This window comes from Lithobates pipiens, unplaced genomic scaffold (assembly GCF_037356315.1).
Source record: "Lithobates pipiens isolate NorthernLeopardFrog02 unplaced genomic scaffold, aLitPip1_a1.2 Scaffold_19, whole genome shotgun sequence".
In the NCBI taxonomy this organism is placed as follows: Eukaryota; Metazoa; Chordata; class Amphibia; order Anura; family Ranidae; genus Lithobates; species Lithobates pipiens.
The window spans coordinates 587,866,205-587,885,198 of record NW_027507764.1 but is presented as its reverse complement, the minus strand read 5'-3'; the positions used below and the strand labels follow the sequence as shown (position 1 = coordinate 587,885,198).

At 45.1% G+C, this 18,994-nt stretch overlaps 1 protein-coding gene across 2 annotated transcripts in view; it reads right to left on the bottom strand.

The window, feature by feature from the left end:
* Nucleotides 1-18,994, bottom strand: part of LOC143997746 (cyclic nucleotide-binding domain-containing protein 2-like) — a 117,245-nt gene that overhangs the window by 51,048 nt on the left and 47,203 nt on the right. For both annotated transcript variants that reach the window (XM_077493539.1, XM_077493538.1), the window contains exons 2-6: nt 17,304-17,456; nt 13,888-13,959; nt 11,065-11,228; nt 7,291-7,447; nt 1,952-2,103 (exon numbers count right to left, since the gene is read on the bottom strand). In XM_077493539.1, the coding sequence (XP_077349665.1) occupies nt 1,952-2,103; nt 7,291-7,447; nt 11,065-11,228; nt 13,888-13,959; nt 17,304-17,456 (698 nt within the window). The remainder of the gene's footprint in view (nt 1-1,951; nt 2,104-7,290; nt 7,448-11,064; nt 11,229-13,887; nt 13,960-17,303; nt 17,457-18,994) is intronic.

The window sequence follows — 18,994 nt, the reverse complement described above, 5'->3', positions numbered from 1 at the left end:
AAGATATTTTTTTTTCACTATCCAAGTGCTTCATTTAAAGTCCCAAACTTCCCTTTTCTTATGCTTGTATGTGTGTGTGTGAACATGCTTTTATGTGTGTGTGTGTGTGAGCATGCTTGTATGTGTGTGTGAACATGCTTTTATGTGTGTGTGTGTGTGAGCATGCTTTTATGTGTGTGTGTGTGTGAGCATGCTTGTATGTGCATGTGTGTGAGCATGCTTGTATGTGCATGTGTGTGAGCATGCTTGTATGTGCATGTGTGTGAGCATGCTTGTATGTGCATGTGTGTGAGCATGCTTGTATGTGCATGTGTGTGAGCATGCTTGTATGTGTGTGAGCATGCTTGTGTGTGCGTGTGTGTGTGTGAGCATGCTTGTGTGTGTGTGAGCATGCTTGTATGTGCGTGTGTGTGTGAGCATGCTTGTATGTGTGTGTGTGTGTGTGAGCATGCTTGTATGTGTGTGTGTGTGAGCATGCTTCTATGTGTGTGTGTGTGAGCATGCTTCTATGTGTGTGTGTGTGAGCATGCTTGTATGTGTGTGTGTGTGTGTGTGAGCATGCATGTGTGCGTGTGTGTGAGCATGCATGTATGTGTGTGCGTGAGCATGCATGTATGTGTGTGTGTGAGAGAATTAATGTATGTGTGTGTGTGTGTGTGTGAGCATGCTTGTGTGTGTGTGAGCATGCATGTATGTGTGTGTGTGTGTGAGCATGCTTGTGTGTGTGAGCATGCTTGTATGTATGTGTGTGTGTGTTCATATATGTATGTGTATGTATGCATGTGTGTGTGCATGTGTTTATCAGTGGCGGTGCATCCAAAAGGGTGCACAGGTTCCACCCCCTCTATGACCAATGGATAGATTCATGCATAGCATAGCAGGAATCTATCCATGGCCATCGCTGCCACCCCCATATTTAGGTGTCTGGTCCCTTTTGGGGTGCCGGGTGCCTGAATTACAGCGGCGGGGGGTGTTTTTGCAGCACCTGATTAGAGCCATGGGCTCTAATAGGCTTCAAAATAGGTGAACTGCGAGCGCCATGCTTGACGCTCACAGTCTACCCAGCCAGGTGTGTTAGAAAAGTGAATTAATATTCACTTTCCTAACACTGAACCGCCTCTCCACCAATCAGGTGTGCAGGTCTTTTACCCATCACCAGATTGGCTGAAACGATAGGTGCAGCTATTGGATGCCCATCAGGAGGAGAGGACGGGAGATGAGGATGGCAGTAGCTGCATGGAGGACCCCGCTCATGGCCGTTACCCGCTGCCCCACCAAGACAGGGTAAGTGGCGGGCAGACAGTGAGCGGGCGGTGGGGATTCACAGTAGCAGCATTTGATGGGCACAGTAGCAGCATTTGATGGGCACAGTAGCAGCATTTGATGGGTACAGTAGCAGCATTTGATGGGTACACTGGCAGCATTTGATGGGCACAGCGGTGGCATTTGATGGGCACAGTGGCAGAGTTTGATGGGCACAGTAGTGACATTTGATGGTACAGTGGTGGCATTAGATGGTACAGTGGTGGCATTAGATGGTACAGTGGGGGCGTTTGATGGGCACAGTAGTGACATTTGATGGTACAGTGGTGGCATTAGATGGTACAGTGGTGGCGTTTGATGGGCACAGTGGCTGTAATTGATGTTTTTTAAATCGGTTCCTTTATAAGTAGCCACCCACTTGGGACTGGGCCCTGGTGTTCCACCATCGGGCTCGGAGAAAAGAGCCCTGTCCGGAGGTCGGGGGGGGGGGGGGGCCCGCCATGGTTTCCTGCATCGGGGCCCTGAAGGTTCTAGTTACGCCACTGTGGGTCAGCTTAAAGGTTCTGACGCTGTGAAGCTGAACATTGACCCGGAGGAGTCTGATCTGCTACGGTGTCTGGGATCCCTAAGCCTCAGAAGATGTATGTCGCCACTGCTGGTGGGGTCACCACAAGTCGCATGCAGGCACCTGAAAAACTGGAATCGGTATTGCAGCTCTTTCTGCAGCTCCTGGTCCAGCTTGTTCTGGAAGAACTCTTTCCGGTCCACCACCAGGAACTCCGTGTCTTCCATGCAGACCACCGTGGCATTCCTCCTCAGGCCTTTCAGGAGAGCCACTTCCTATAAAAGGAAGAAAAGTACGCCTTACTTTATCAACGGGTGGATTTACTATAGAAGTTTAGTGTTTAGGCGTGTTTACATGCGTTTACAGGCATTTAGGTGCGTCGCCATTTTTTCTACTCAAACACTCCTCTCCTGAACGCACAAGTGATGTTTTTTTTCAGCCTCTTAACACTCCTCTTCTAATATGCCTGTAAATGCCCGTGTATGCATGGCCATGATATGATGGTGGTGGGAGGACTGAGGACTCTGATGTGAAGTCGGGGACGGATGCAGGACTCTGATGTGATGGTGGGGGGAGGACTGAGGACTCTGATGTGATGGTGGGGGGAGGACTGAGGACTCTGATGTGATGGTGGGGGGAGGACTGAGGACTCTGATGTGATGGTGGGGGGAGGACTGAGGACTCTGATGTGATGGTGGGGACGGATTCAGGACTCTGATGTGATGGTGGGGGGAGGACTGAGGACTCTGATGTGATGGTGGGGGGAAGACTGAGGACTCTGATGTGATGGTGGGGACGGATTCAGGACTCTGATGTGATGGTGGGGGGAGGACTGAGGACTCTGATGTGATGGTGGGGGGAGGACTGAGGACTCTGATGTGATGGTGGGGGGAGGACTGAGGACTCTGATGTGATGGTGGGGACGGATTCAGGACTCTGATGTGATGGTGGGGGAAGGACTGAGGACTCTGATGTGATGGTGGGGGGAGGACTGAGGACTCTGATGTGATGGTGGGGACGGATTCAGGACTCTGATGTGATGGTGGGGGGAGGACTGAGGACTCTGATGTGATGGTGGGGGAAGGACTGAGGACTCTGATGTGATGGTGGGGGGAGGACTGAGGACTCTGATGTGATGGTGGGGACGGATTCAGGACTCTAATGTGATGGTGGGGACGGATTCAGGACTCTAATGTGATGGTGGGGACGGATTCAGGACTCTGATGTGATGGTGGGGGGAGGACTGAGGACTCTGATGTGATGGTGGGGGGAGGACTGAGGACTCTGATGTGATGGTGGGGGGAGGACTGAGGACTCTGATGTGATGGTGGGGGGAGGACTGAGGACTCTGATGTGATGGTGGGGACGGATTCAGGACTCTGATGTGATGGTGGGGGGAGGACTGAGGACTCTGATGTGATGGTGGGGGGAAGACTGAGGACTCTGATGTGATGGTGGGGACGGATTCAGGACTCTGATGTGATGGTGGGGGGAGGACTGAGGACTCTGATGTGATGGTGGGGGGAGGACTGAGGACTCTGATGTGATGGTGGGGGGAGGACTGAGGACTCTGATGTGATGGTGGGGACGGATTCAGGACTCTGATGTGATGGTGGGGGAAGGACTGAGGACTCTGATGTGATGGTGGGGGGAGGACTGAGGACTCTGATGTGATGGTGGGGACGGATTCAGGACTCTGATGTGATGGTGGGGGGAGGACTGAGGACTCTGATGTGATGGTGGGGGAAGGACTGAGGACTCTGATGTGATGGTGGGGGGAGGACTGAGGACTCTGATGTGATGGTGGGGACGGATTCAGGACTCTAATGTGATGGTGGGGACGGATTCAGGACTCTAATGTGATGGTGGGGACGGATTCAGGACTCTGATGTGATGGTGGGGGGAGGACTGAGGACTCTGATGTGATGGTGGGGGAAGGACTGAGGACTCTGATGTGATGGTGGGGGGATGACTGAGGACTCTGACATGAAGGTGGGGAGGGATTGAGATCTCTGATGTGAAGGTGGGGTGTGGGGGTGCTGAAGATTCTGATGTGAAGGTGGGGAGGGAATGGGGACTTTGATGTGAAGGGTGGGGGGGGGACTGAGGACTCTGATGTGAAGGTAGGGAGGAACTCAGGCCTCTGATGTGAAGGAAGGGAGGAACTGTCCAATGCATGCGATTGCAGAGTCATAGTGTGGCATTTAAAGGGTTAAACCGGTCGGCGAGGAAGCGGCATACAGAAGCCCCTCCCATCTTACCACTTCCAAAAGGTCTTGTAGTTGAGCACCAGGGACAGAGCTTACCCCAAAGCTGGCCCCTTTGTGGAGCAGGATGGGTTCAGGGTCCAGAAGGGCGCTGGTGCCGTCTTCATCCTGCGTGATGGCGATGACCCCGGAGAACACGAAGTAGAAGCTGTCACCTCGATGTGAAGGTGGGGGGATTGAAGATGCTGACATGAAGGTGGTGGGGACTTCGGACTCTGATGTGAATGGTGGGGGGGGGGGGCAGACTGAGGACTCTTTTGTGAAGGTGGGGAAAAAGCACTTAGGACTCTGATGTGAAGTGGGGGGGGGACTGGGGACTCTGATATGAAGGTGGAGAGGAACTGAGAACTTTGATGTGAAGATAGGGAAGAACTGAGAACTCTGATGTGAAGATGGGGAGGAACTGAGAACTCTGATGTGAAGGTGGGGAGGAACTGAGAACTCTGATGTGAAGGTGGGGAGGAACTGAGAACTCTGATGTGAAGATGGGGAAGAACTGAGAACTCTGATGTGAAGATGGGGAGGAACTGAGAACTCTGATGTGAAGGTGGGGAGGAACTGAGAACTCTGATGTGAAGGTGGGGAGGAACTGAGAACTCTGATGTGAAGATAGGGAAGAACTGAGAACTCTGATGTGAAGATAGGGAGGAACTGAGAACTCTGATGTGAAGGTGGGGAGGAACTGAGAACTCTGATGTGAAGGTAGGGAGGAACTGAGAACTCTGATGTGAAGGTAGGGAAGAACTGAAAACTCTGATGTGAAGATAGGGAGGAACTGAGGAATCTGATGTGAAGATGGGGAAGAACTGAGAACTCTAAGGCCCCTTTCACACATGCGGACGATATGTCCGTATTTCATCCATCCGTTTGCGGATGAAATACGGGCATACATTCATCCCTATGGACATCCGCAGACACCCGATTTCGTCCGCCTCCGCTACTGTCCGATTCTGCAGACGGAGGAAAATCCTATTTTTCTATCAGTCTGCAGAGCGGATCTGATGAACACGGACAGACGGTCCATGTTCATCCGATCCCCAGAGAGGAGAGAGGAGAGCGGAGAGCTGACAGGGCGGTCCCCGCACAGTGTGCAGAGACCGCCCTGTCTGCAGCCAGCTCAGCAGGGACAACGGAGCGATCCCCGCTGAGCGAGCGGATCATCATGGGGCAGATCATTACTGATCCGTCCCGTGTGAAAGGGGCCTTATGTGAAAGTGGGGAGGAACTGAGGACTCTGATGTGAAGGTAGGAGGGAACCGAGGACTCTGATGTGAAGGTGGGGAGGAACTGAGAACTTTGATGTGAAGGTAGGGAAGAACTGAGAACTCTGATGTGAAGGTGGGGAGGAACTGAGAACTCTGATGTGAAGATAGGGAGGAACTGAGAACTCTGATGTGAAGGTGGGGAGGAACTGAGAACTCTGATGTGAAGGTAGGGAAGAACTGAAAACTCTGATGTGATGGTAGGGAGGAACTGAGGAATCTGATGTGAAGATGGGGAAGAACTGAGAACTCTTATGTGAAGGTAGGGAGGAACCGAGGACTCTGATGTGAAGATAGGGAGGAACTGAGAACTCTGATGTGAAGGTGGGGAGGAACTGAGAACTCTGATGTGAAGATAGGGAAGAACTGAGAACTCTGATGTGAAGATAGGGAGGGACTGAGAACTCTGATGTGAAGATAGGGAGGAACTGAGAACTCTGATGTGAAGGTGGGGAGGAACTGAGAACTCTGATGTGAAGATAGGGAAGAACTGAGAACTCTGATGTGAAGATAGGGAGGAACTGAGAACTCTGATGTGAAGGTGGGGAGGAACTGAGAACTCTGATGTGAAGGTAGGGAAGAACTGAAAACTCTGATGTGATGGTAGGGAGGAACTGAGGAATCTGATGTGAAGATGGGGAAGAACTGAGAACTCTTATGTGAAGGTAGGGAGGAACCGAGGACTCTGATGTGAAGGTAGGGAGGAACCGAGGACTCTGATGTGAAGGTGGGGAGGAACCGAGGACTCTGATTTGAAGGTGGGGAGGAACTGAGAACTCTGATGTGAAGGTAGGGAGGAACCGAGGACTCTGATGTGAAGGTGGGGAGGAACTGAGAACTCTGATGTGAAGGTAGGGAAGAACTGAGAACTCTGATGTGATGGTAGGGAGGAACTGAGGAATCTGATGTGAAGATGGGGAAGAACTGAGAACTCTGATGTGAAGGTAGGGAGGAACCGAGGACTCTGATGTGAAGATAGGGAGGAACTGAGAACTCTGATGTGAAGGTGGGGAGGAACTGAGAACTCTGATGTGAAGATAGGGAAGAACTGAGAACTCTGATGTGAAGATAGGGAGGGACTGAGAACTCTGATGTGAAGATAGGGAGGAACTGAGAACTCTGATGTGAAGGTGGGGAGGAACTGAGAACTCTGATGTGAAGATAGGGAAGAACTGAGAACTCTGATGTGAAGATAGGGAGGAACTGAGAACTCTGATGTGAAGGTGGGGAGGAACTGAGAACTCTGATGTGAAGGTAGGGAAGAACTGAAAACTCTGATGTGATGGTAGGGAGGAACTGAGGAATCTGATGTGAAGATGGGGAAGAACTGAGAACTCTTATGTGAAGGTAGGGAGGAACCGAGGACTCTGATGTGAAGGTAGGGAGGAACCGAGGACTCTGATGTGAAGGTGGGGAGGAACCGAGGACTCTGATTTGAAGGTGGGGAGGAACTGAGAACTCTGATGTGAAGGTAGGGAGGAACCGAGGACTCTGATGTGAAGGTGGGGAGGAACTGAGAACTCTGATGTGAAGGTAGGGAAGAACTGAGAACTCTGATGTGATGGTAGGGAGGAACTGAGGAATCTGATGTGAAGATGGGGAAGAACTGAGAACTCTGATGTGAAGGTGGGGAGGAACTGAGAACTCTGATGTGAAGGTAGGGAAGAACTGAGAACTCTGATGTGAAGGTAGGGAAGAACTGAGAACTCTGATGTGAAGGTGGGGAGGAACTGAGGACTCTGATGTGAAGGTGGGGAGCAACTGAGGACTCTGATGTGAAGGTAGGGAGGAACTGTCCAATGCATGCGATTGCAGAGTCATAGTGTGGCATTTAAAGGGTTAAACCGGTCGGCGAGGAAGCGGCATACAGAAGCCCCTCCCATCTTACCACTTCCAAAAGGTCTTGTAGTTGAGCACCAGGGACAGAGCTTACCCCAAAGCTGGCCCCTTTGTGGAGCAGGATGGGTTCGGGGTCCAGGAGGGCGCTGGTGCCGTCTTCATCCTGCGTGATGGCGATGACCCCGGAGAACACGAAGTAGAAGCTGTCACCTCGGTGCCCCTTCCGCACGATGACTCTCCCGCGTCCGAACCTGCAGAGAAACAATTGGCGGTATTCCGGATCGTCCACCGCACAGAGAACACATCAATCCCTGAGCTGATCATTAGATCCCTATCGCTGGGAGGAGGAGGAATCCCCCGGCACCAAAGTCTTCCCAACAACCATAGACGTGACACCCAGCACCAACACCCGCCCAGACACTCCTCCAGCCAGGAAATGAGGCGGGGCTCTGCCTGACTGGCTGCAGCTTCTAATGCACAGTGTGAGAAGCTCACAGTGTGCGGTGAAATCAGAGGAAGCCGATTCAGGCCAGGAGAGGAGCCGCTACACCTGAGCAAGACTGCGGGGGGGACCGGAGGGAAGATTTACAGTATATATATATATATAACATTGAAAGTATTCTCTTCTATCTGTTGGATAATTGCAAAAATCAAGAGGGGTTTACCGAGATATGTGCAGGAGGAGAAACCCAAATTCGTTTTGATTCGTTATTTACATAAATGTATTTAGTTAAGTTTGTTTCGTTCATTTAATTTGTTTTTGGAAATGTATTTCCTTTATTTCCGATCGATTCGTTATTTACTGTACAGAAATTTATTTCGTTAAATTTATTTAAATTATTTCGCTTTTTTCTAAATTTGAATTCCATTTAAAATTGAATTTATTCTATTCGAAATCTGAATTTTCAGAAGAAGGTTATATTCTTTCTATTTTATTCTACGCTATTTTTTTTTTTTATTCTATTCTTTTCTATTATTTCATTTTCAATTCTATTCTTTTCTATTCTATTCAAATGTATTCTATTAAAAATTTGAATTATGGAAGATGTTTATTTATTTATTTTTTTGATTCTATTCTATTGTTTTTTTTTTTATTATTCTATTGTTTTTTTTTTTTATTTGTATTCAAATTTATTCTATTTGGGATTTGAATTTCAGAAGATGGCTATATTATTTTTACTTTTCTGTTCTGTTCTTTTTTTATTCTATTGCTCTATTTTCTATTCTATTTTATTCTGTTCTTTTATTTTATATTCAATTTTGTTCTCTTTTACTCTATTATTTTATATTCTATTCTTTTATTTTCTATTTCTTTATTAATATTATTATTGTTATTATAATACAGTATTTATATAGCGCCAACAGTTTGCCCAGTGCTTTATAACATGAGGGCAGACATTACAGCTACAATCCAAATCAATACAGGAGGATTCAGAGGGCCCTGCTCGTTTGAGTTTACCTTTATTTTTTATTCTATCTTTTTTTCTATTCAAATTTTTTCCATTCTTTTATTTTATATTTATGTTCTGTTTTACTCTAGTATATTCTTTTATTTTATATTCTATTATTTTCTATTCTTTCCTATTTTATTCTTTTATTTGCCTGTTCTTTTTTATTTTATTCTATTCCTTTATTTTCTATTCTATTTTATTCTGTTCTTTTATATTCTACTCTATTTTGTTCTGTTTTAGTCTATTATTTTCTATTCTATTCTATGCTTTTATTTTGTATTCCTTTATTATTATTATACAGTATTTATATAGCGCCAACAGTTTGGCCAGTGCTTTACAACATGAGGGTAGGCATTAGAGTTACAATCCAAATCAATACAGGAGGAATCAGAGGGCCCTGCTTGTTGGAGATTAACTTTATTTTTTATTCTATCCCTTTATTTTCTATTCTATTTTTTTCCATTATTTTATATTCTGTTTTACTCTAGTATATTATTTTATTTTATATTATATTATTTTATATTCTTTTATATTATTTCCTATTTTATTCCTTTATTTTCTATTCTGGACATTTTTATTCTTATCTATTCCTTTATTTTCTATTCTATTTTGTTCTGTTTTACTCTATTCTATTATTTTCTATTTTATTATATTCTTTCCTATTTTATTCTTTTATTTTCCTGTTCTTTTTTTATTTTATTCTATTCCTTTATTTTCTATTCTATTTTATTCTGTTCTTTTATTTTCTACTTTATTTTGTTCTGTTTTACGCTATTATTTTCTTTTCTATTCTATTCCTTTTTTATTAATATAAATTATTATTATTATACAAGAGTGCCAACAGTTTCCGCCACACTTTACAACATGAGGGTAGACAGTACAGTTACAATACAGTTACAATCTAAATAAATACAGGGAGGAATCAGACCCTGTTTGTTTGAGCTTACCTTTATTTTTATTCTATCCCTTTGTTTTCTATTCTATTTTTTCCATTCTTTTATTTTGTATTCTGTTCTGTTTTACTCTATGATATTCTTTTATTTTCTATTGTATTATTTTCTATTTTATAATTTATATTATTTTCTATTTTATTCCTTTATTTTCTATTTTGTTCTTTTTTTATTCTATTCCTTTATTTTCTATTCTATTTTCTATTCTGTTCTGTTTTACTCTATGATATTCTTTTATTTTCTATTGTATTGTTTTCTATTCTATTATATTGTTTTCTATTCTATTCCTTTATTTTCTCTTTTATTTTGTTCTGTTTTACACTATTCTATTATTTTCTATTTTATTATATTCTTTCCTATTTTATTCTTTTATTTTTCTGTACTTTTTTATTCTATTCCTTTATTTTCTATTCTATTGTATTCTGTTCTTTTATTTTCTACTATGTTTTGTTCTGTTTTACTCTATTATTTTCTATTCTATGCTTTTATTTTCTATTCCTTTATTTATTAATATTTGAATTTCAGAAGATGGTTATCGTATTTCTACTTTATTCTTTTATATTCTATTCAAATGTATTCTATTAAAAAAATGAATTCTGGAAGATGTTTATATTTTTATTTTATTTTATTCTATTCTATTCTTTTTTTTATATATTTGTATTCTATTTGAAATTAGAATTTCAGAAGATGGTTATATTATTTCTACTTTATTCTGTTCTGTTATTTTTTTATTCTATTGCTCTATTTTCTATTCTATTTTATTCTGTTTATTCTGTTATTTTTCTATTGTATTCTATCCCTTTATTTTCTATTCTATTTTCTCTTTTACTCTATTGTATTATTTTATTTTCTATTCTATTCCTTTATAATTAATAATAATAATAATAATAATAATATTATTATTATAAAGGATTTATATGGTGCCAACAGTTTGCGCAGCGCTTTACAGCTCAAGGGCAGACAGTACAGTTACAATCCAAATCAATACTGGAGGAATCAGAGGGCCCTGTTCATTTAAGCTTGACCTTTATTTTTTATTTTATCTATTTATTTTCTATTCTTGTTTTTTGTCCATTCTTTTATCTTCTATTCTATTCTGTTTTACTCTATTATATTCTTTTATTTTCTATTGTATTGTTTTCTATTCTATTATATTCTTTTCTATTTTATTCCTTCATTTTCTATTCTATTTTATTGTTTTCTGAAATTCGAATTCGATTCGAAAAACGATTTGAAAACGATCCGAATTTTATCCGCATTTTTTAATTTTTCGGTATTTCGCATTTATTTTCAAATTCAAACTATTGTAATTCTGAAATGCGGATACATCCGAATTCCCGAAATACAGGAAATTTGTCTGAATCTTTCGTTTTCAAGCAAAACGCTGCCCCCCCCCCCCCCCCCTATCTTGCGCCACCTTACTACCGGTTGGTGCCGCATTGGCTCATGTGAGTGAGCAGTACTGACTTGCGGTAATACACGACTCGGGCCAGCATGTGCTGCATCTGGGTGCTGTATCGGCGGAAGCTGAGGATCCCCATCATCATACTGCGGATAAAACGGATGTCATGCTCAGAGCGCTCCTCCGGCTTCCGCAGCGCCACCTCTATCGCTTTTTCAGGGAAGGTGAACTGTAACCAAAAGGAAACATAAACAGCGAATGTTTCTGGATGAACCTCAAGAAACAGCAACTGTATCATTTATCAGAAAAGCTACAAATGTTATCATTAAACACTTTGTATCCGGGACAATTCTGACACTTCGCTCCTACATGTAAAAAAATCTACTTTTCTTTTTTTTTTGCTTAGGGGGAGCTGTACTGAAGATGGGAGATGTATTCTGGGGGGGGGGGGGGGATGTGTGCTGGGGGAAATCTGTATTAGGGGGAGCTGTACTGAAGATGGGAGATGTATTCTGGGGGGGGGGGGGGATGTGTGCTGGGGGAGATCTGTATTAGGGGGAGCTGTACTGAAGATGGGAGATGTATTCTGGGGGGGGGGGGGGGGTGTGTGCTGGGGGAGATCTGTATTAGGGGGAGCTTTACTGCAGATGGGAGATGTATTCTGGGGGGGGGGGATGTGTGCTGGGGGAGATCTGTATTAGGGGGGGCTGTACTGAAGATGGGAGATGTATTCTGGGGGGGGGGATGTGTGCTGGGGGAGATCTGTATTAGGGGGGGCTGTACTGAAGATGGGAGATGTATTCTGGGGGGGGGATGTGTCCTGGGGGAGATCTGTATTAGGAGGAGTTCTACTGGAGGTGGGAGATGTGTACCAGGGGAGAAATGTGTACTGGGGGAGATCTGTATAAGGGGGAGCTGTACTGAAGGTGGGAGATCTGTACTGAGGGGAGAAATGTGTACTGGGGGAGATCTGTATTAGGGGGAGCTGTACTGAATGGGGGAGATCTGTATTAGGTCTGTATTAGGGGAAGCTGTACTGAAGGTGGGAGATCTGTACTGAGGGGAGAAATGTGTACTGGTGGAGATCTGTATTAGATCTGTATTAGGGGGAGCTGTACTGAAGGTGGGAGATTTGTACTGAGGGGAGAAATGTGTACTGGGGGAGATCTGTATTAGGGGAAGCTGTACTGAAGGTGGGAGATGTGTACTGAGGGGAGAAATGTGTACTGGGGGAGATCTGTATTAGGGGGAGCTGTACTGAAGGTGGGAGATCTGTACTGAGGGGAGAAATGTGTACTGGGGGAGATCTGTATTACTGTATTAGGTGAAGTTCTACTGAAGGTGGGAGATGTGTACTGAGGGGAGAAATATGTACTGGTGGAGATCTGTATTAGATCTGTATTAGGGGGAGCTGTACTGAAGGTGGGAGATGTGTACTGAGGGGAGAAATGTGTACTGGGGGAGATCTGTATTAGGGGAAGCTGTACTGAAGGTGGGAGATCTGTACTGAGGGGAGAAATGTGTACTGGGGGAGATCTGTATTACTGTATTAGGTGGAGTTCTACTGAAGGTGGGAGATGTGTACCAGGGGAGAAATATGTACTGGTGGAGATCTGTATTAGATCTGTATTATGGGGAGCTGTACTGAAGGTGGGAGATTTGTACCGGGGGAGAAATGTGTACTGGGGGAGATCTGTATTAAGTCTGTATTAGGGGCAGCTGTACTGAAGGTGGGAGATGTGTACTGGGGGGATAAATGTGTACTGGGGGAGATCTGTATTAGGGGGAGCTGTACTGAAGGTGGGAGATCTGTACTGAGGGGAGAAATGTGTACTGGGGGAGATCTGTATTAGGGGGAGCTGTACTGAAGGTGGGAGATCTGTACTGAGGGGAGAAATGTGTACTGGGGGAGATCTGTATTACTGTATTAGGTGGAGTTCTACTGGAGGTGGGAGATGTGTACCGGGGGAGAAATGTGTACTGGGGGAGATCTGTATTAGGTCTGTATTAGGGGCAGCTGTACTGAAGGTGGGAGATGTGTCCTGGGGGGAGAAATGTGTAATGGGGCAAATCTGTATTGGGGGGAGCTGTGCTGAAGGTGGGAGATCTATACTGAGGGGAGAAATGTGTACTGGACGAGATCTGTATTAGGGGGAGCTGTACTGAAGGTGGGAGATCTGTACTGGGGGAAAAATGTGTACTGGGGAGATCTGTATTAGGGGCAGCTGTGCTGAAGGTGGGAGCTGTGTACTGGGGGGGGGGGGGGGGGTGTACTGGGGGAGATCTGTATTCGGGGGAGCTGTACTGGAGGTAAGATATGTGCACTGGTGAGGGAGATAAGTATTGGGGGGAGAGATGTGTACTGGGGAGGAGCTGTACTGGAGGAGAGAGATGTGTATTGTGGGAGAGCAGTACTAGGGGATGCGTATTGGGGAGGGGGGTATGTATTGTGGTCGGGGAAGCTATACTGGGGAAGATCTGTACTGGGAAGGTAATATCTGCACTGGGGTTAGGTGGCACTGTATTGGGGTAGAAATCTGTACTGTGGGGAAAGGGGGGGGGGGGGTGATAAAGGGAGATTTGTACTGCAGGGGAAGATCTTTACTGGGGGGAAGGGGATCTGTATTTGTGGACACATATTTTGTCTGTACACAATTAAATACAACACAATCATGGCCCACAGTATAAGAGAAGTCATCCTCTATTCAGCTAATACAGTATGGGGATAAAACAAGCTGTAAGGTCCTGTCAAAATATTCACCTCCACTGATATTATGAGTTTGTTGTAGTTCCACCAAGCCCCTATGGGAGGGCTCCATCAAGGCTCCACCCTAGAGGACCTCTAAGCTGGAGAACTCCAGCAGCAGTGTCAGACTAGTATCGCTTACCTCATACTGACTTTTGAAGAAACTTGTGTCAAACGCCAGAGCCAATTTCTTCTTCTTCTTCTTGCCAGTTTTCTTGTGGAGGGAAAATAAAATGTATGAAAGGTCAGAAGATCCTCATATGTCCTTTTCCTAGACACGCACAGCCCCGCTACACGCTCACTGTGTATAAACTGGCCGCATACAACACATTACTGAAAATGTACACTTCCTTTGTCTAACGGGGTCCTATTATGCTTCTGATTTGCACACACACACAAAAAAAGTAAATTTCATATATACAGTACTTCAAATTTCATAAGGACTCGTAGGGCTGTGTGAGGTCTGAGTTTATCAGAAACAGCTGAGCAGGCCAGTTGCTGAATGGAGGTGCAGCCATAGATACCTATGGAGCGCTATGAGTATCTGTAACATAAGTTAGAACCTCCCCTAACCTCCAGTCCCCTATAGCCTCTCTGATTTCCGATAAGGGCTCAGACAATGCACAGCCCACTCATGATTGATGAGATGAGGGATGCAATGGAGGTGCAGCCACAGATACCCGCTGAAACTCTGAGTTTTTGTAGCAGAAGGTCAACCCTCCTCGTGCAGCCATAGATTCCCATTCAGCTCCATGAGTATCTGTAGAAGGTTAGAAACTCCCCTCACAACCGATCCCCTAGAGCTGCTCTGATTTCAGAAAAGGGCCCAGACAACACACAGCCTGCTCATGTTTGATGAGATGGGGAATGCAATGGACATGCAGCCATAGACATCTACTGACCTCTATGAGTATATGTAGCAGCGTTTAGATCCTCCTCTACCTTCCAGTCACCCATAACCATTCTGATTTCAGATAAAGGCTCAGACAACACACAGCCCACTCATGTTTGATGAGATGAGGGATGTGTTGAAGATGCACCCATAGATACCTGTTGACCTCTATGAGTATCTGCAGCAGAAGTTAGAACCTTGTCTACCAACCATTCCCCCAAAGCTCTGATTTCAGATAAGGGCTCAGACAATGCATAGCCCTCTCATGTTTGATGGGATGAGGGATGCAGTGAAGGTGCAGCCACAGGTACCTACTGAACTCTGTGAGTATCTCTAACAGAAGGTCGAACCCCCTTGTGCAGACATAGATACCCATAAGTATCTGTAGTAGGTTAGAACCTCCCCTCACAACCAGTCCCCTATAGCTGCTCTGATTTTAGATAAGGCCTCAGACAACGCACAGCCTACTTGTGTTTGATGAGATGAGGGATGCATTGAAGATGCACCCATAGATATCTGTTGACCTCTATGAGTATCTGTAGCAGAAGATTGAACCTTGTCTACCAACCATTCCTCCAAAGCTCTGATCTCAGATAAGGGCTCAGACAATGCACAGCCCTCTCATGTTTGATGTGATGATGGCAATGAAGGTGCAGCCACAGGTACCTACTGAACGCTATGAGTATCTGTAACAGAAGGTTGAACCCCCTTTGTGCAGACATAGCTACCCATTGAGCTCTAAAAGTATCTCTAGCAGGTTAGAACCTCCCCTCACAACCAGTCCCCTGGAGCTGCTCTGATTTCAGATTAGGGCTCAGACAACACACAGTCCACTCATGTTTGATGAGATGGGGAATGCAATGGACATGCAGCCATAGACATCTACTGACCTCTATGAGTATATGTAGCAGAGTTTAGATCCTCTTCTAACTTCCAGTCACCCATAACCATTCTGATTTCAGATAAGGGCTCAAACAACACACAGCCCACTAATGTTTAATGAGATAGGGGATGCATTGAAAATGCACCCATAGATACCTGTTAACCTCTATGAGTATCTGCAGCAGAAGTTAGAATATTCCTATCAACTATTCCCCCAAAGCTCTGATTTAAGATAAGGGCTCAGACAACACAGAACCCACTCATGTTTGATGAGACGAAGGATATGTTGAAGATGCACCCACAGATACCTGTTGACCTCTATGGATATCTGTAGCAGAAGTTAGAACCTCCCCTAACCTCCAGTCTCCTATATCTTCTCTGATTTTAGATAAGGGCTCAGACAATGCACAGCCCACTCATGTTTGATGACATAGGGGAAGCGACGGACGTGCAGCTATAGATACCCATTGAGCCTCATGACTTTCTGTAGCAGAAGTGAGAACCTTCCTATCAACCATTCCCCCAAAGCTCTGATTTCAGATAAGGGCTCAGACAACACACAACCCACTCATGTTTGATGAGACGAGGGATATGTTGAAGATGCACCCTATAGATACCTATGGAGCTTTATGAGTATCTGTAGCAGAAGATAGAACCTCCTCTAACAACCAGTCCCCTATAGCTTCTCTGATTTAAGATAAGGGCTCAGACAATGCACAGCCCACTCATGATTGATGAGATGGGGAATTCAATGGAGGTGCAGCCACAGATACCTACCGATCTCTGAGTATCTGTAGCAGAAGGTCGAACCTCCTCATGTAGCCATAAATAGCCATGGAGCCCCGTGAGTATTTGCAGCAGGTTAGAACCTCCCCGCACAACTGGTCCCCTATAGCTGATCTGATTTCAGATTAGGGCTCAGACAACGCACACCATGCTCATGTTTGATGAGATGGGGGATTCAATGGACGTGCAGCCATAGACATCTACTGACCTTTATAAGTATGTGTAGCAGAGTTTAGATCCTCATCTAACATCCAGTCACCCATAACCATTCTGATTTCAGATAAGGGCTCAGATAACACACAGCCCACTCATGTTTGATGAGATGGGGGATGCATTGAAAATGCACCCATAGATACCTGTTAACCTCTATGAGTATCTGTAGCAGAAGTTAGAACATTCCTATCAACTATTTCCCCAAAGCTCTGATTTCAGATAAGGGCTCAGACAACACAGAACCCAATCATGTTTGATGAGATGAAGGATATGTTGAAGATGCACCCATAGATATCTGTTAACCTCTATGAGTATCTGTAGCAGAAGTGAGAACCTTCCTATCAACCATTCCCCCAAAGCTCTGATTTCAGGTAAGGGCTCAGACAACACACAGCCTACTCATGGTTGATGAGACGAAGGATACGTTGACGATGCACCCATAGATACCTGTTGACCTCTATGAGTATCTGTAGCAGAAGTTAGAACCTCCCCTAACAACCAGTCCCCTATAGCTTCTCTGATTTCAGATAAGGGCTCAGACAATGCATAGCCCACTCATGTTTGATGACATGGGGGATGCGACGGACGTGCAGCTATAGATACCCAATGAGCCTCATGACTATCTGTAGCAGAAGTGAGAACTTCCCCCCCATACACTGGTCCCCTACAGAATCTCTGTTTTCAGATAAGGGTCCAGACAACATGCAGCCCGCTCATGTTTGATGAGATGAGGGATGTGAATAACAAACAGGGAGGGAATGTACGTATTACAATATATCACTCACCTCCTCCTCGAAGGCGGAATCTGGGGAATTGAACCCCCCAGACACCTCAACATCCCCCCAGAACGATGACCCTCTCGCCTCCTCCGCCGCATGGATGAAGCATCTGGTGGCCACTTGTAGGTTAGTGACCTGGAGGACCGCATCGCGGAGGCTCTGGAGGTGAAAGGCAATGGATATAAAATTTATTTATTACGGTTGTTGCAAAAAGAATTACATTTTTGAAATCTTATTGAGCAAAATATTAAATATGTACATTTAATGTTTCCACTTGATGCCAGTAGATGGCAAGCACCCTGGAGGCTCCTTCTTCTGCTAAAATAGTCTTGAATGACTCGGAGGAGGGGCAATCCCCCCTCCCCCTCTCTTTTAACAGAGATGAGAGCATCATATATACAGTTTTGCTCAAAAGTTTGCATACCCTTGCAGAAATTGTGAAATTTTTCAATTTATTGTCAGGTCACCTTGAGGCGAGGTGACAGGTGCACACCGTAGGGATCCGGAGTGCACCGCAAGGTTGTGGACCCTACGGCTGACTGCTGCAGACGGGGGACAGATCCCACTGGGGATAGAGCGTGAGATTCCCTGGGGCGCGGAGTCTAAGAGCCAGCAGGTGTTCACCAGAGCCTCCAGTGGTGAGGATGGACTTGGCTGCAACTGGCTCCAGGTCGCGACCCCCAGGGTCCCCCAGCTCACAGCCACAGTAGGCAACAGGAGGATAGGGATGGTGAGGGACAAAGCCAAGGTCGGGGCCACAAGCAGACAAGAATAGTCGGGGACACGCCAAAAGGTCAGGGTCACAGGCAAGCAGGGATAGTCAAGACACGCCAAAGTCGGTAACGGAAACCAGTAGCAGAGCACACGGCAGGAAACAGGAAGCTAATACACAATGGATACACAATGGTTGATCAGCACTGAGGCCTGCAGTACACAGGTTAATATAGGGTTCCCTGATAGGGCCTGGGGTGGAGCCATGCTTAGAGGAGAGGCTATAAAAACCCCCAGGTGGAAGTGGCTGGCCTCTTAGTCTGAAGACATGAGGGGAGGTAAGCAAACACAGGAAGATCACTGCATAACCATGACATTTATATTGAAAATATGACTGATCATGCCCAAAAAACTGTCTTTTATTTAGGGATAGTGATCACATGAAGCCATTTATTATCACGTTTTTTGGATCCTTTTTAAATCACAATGATAAGAGAAATCACCCAAATGGCCCTGATAAAAAGTTTGCACACCCTGGAATATTTGGCCTTGGTACAGACACAGAAGGTGGCACACAGAGGATAAAATGCCAATTAAAGGTTAATTTCCCACATTTGTGGATTTTTAAATCACAATTAGTGCCTGTGTATAAATAGTCAATGAGTTTGTTAGCACTCACATATATGCACTAAGCAGGCTAGACGCTGAGCCACGAGGAGGAGGAAAGAACAGTCAAAAGACCTGCGTAACAAGGTAATGAAACTTTACAAAGATGGAAAAGGATACAAAAAGATATCCAACGCCTTGAATATGCCAGTCAGTACTGTTCAATCACTTAATAAGAAGTGGAACATTCGGGGGCTCTTTTGATACCAAGCCAAGGTCAGATAGACCAAGAAAGATTGCAGCAACAACTGGTGGAAGAATTGCTCAGGATACAAAGAAAAACCCCCCACAGGTAACCTCAGGAGAAATACAGGCTGCTC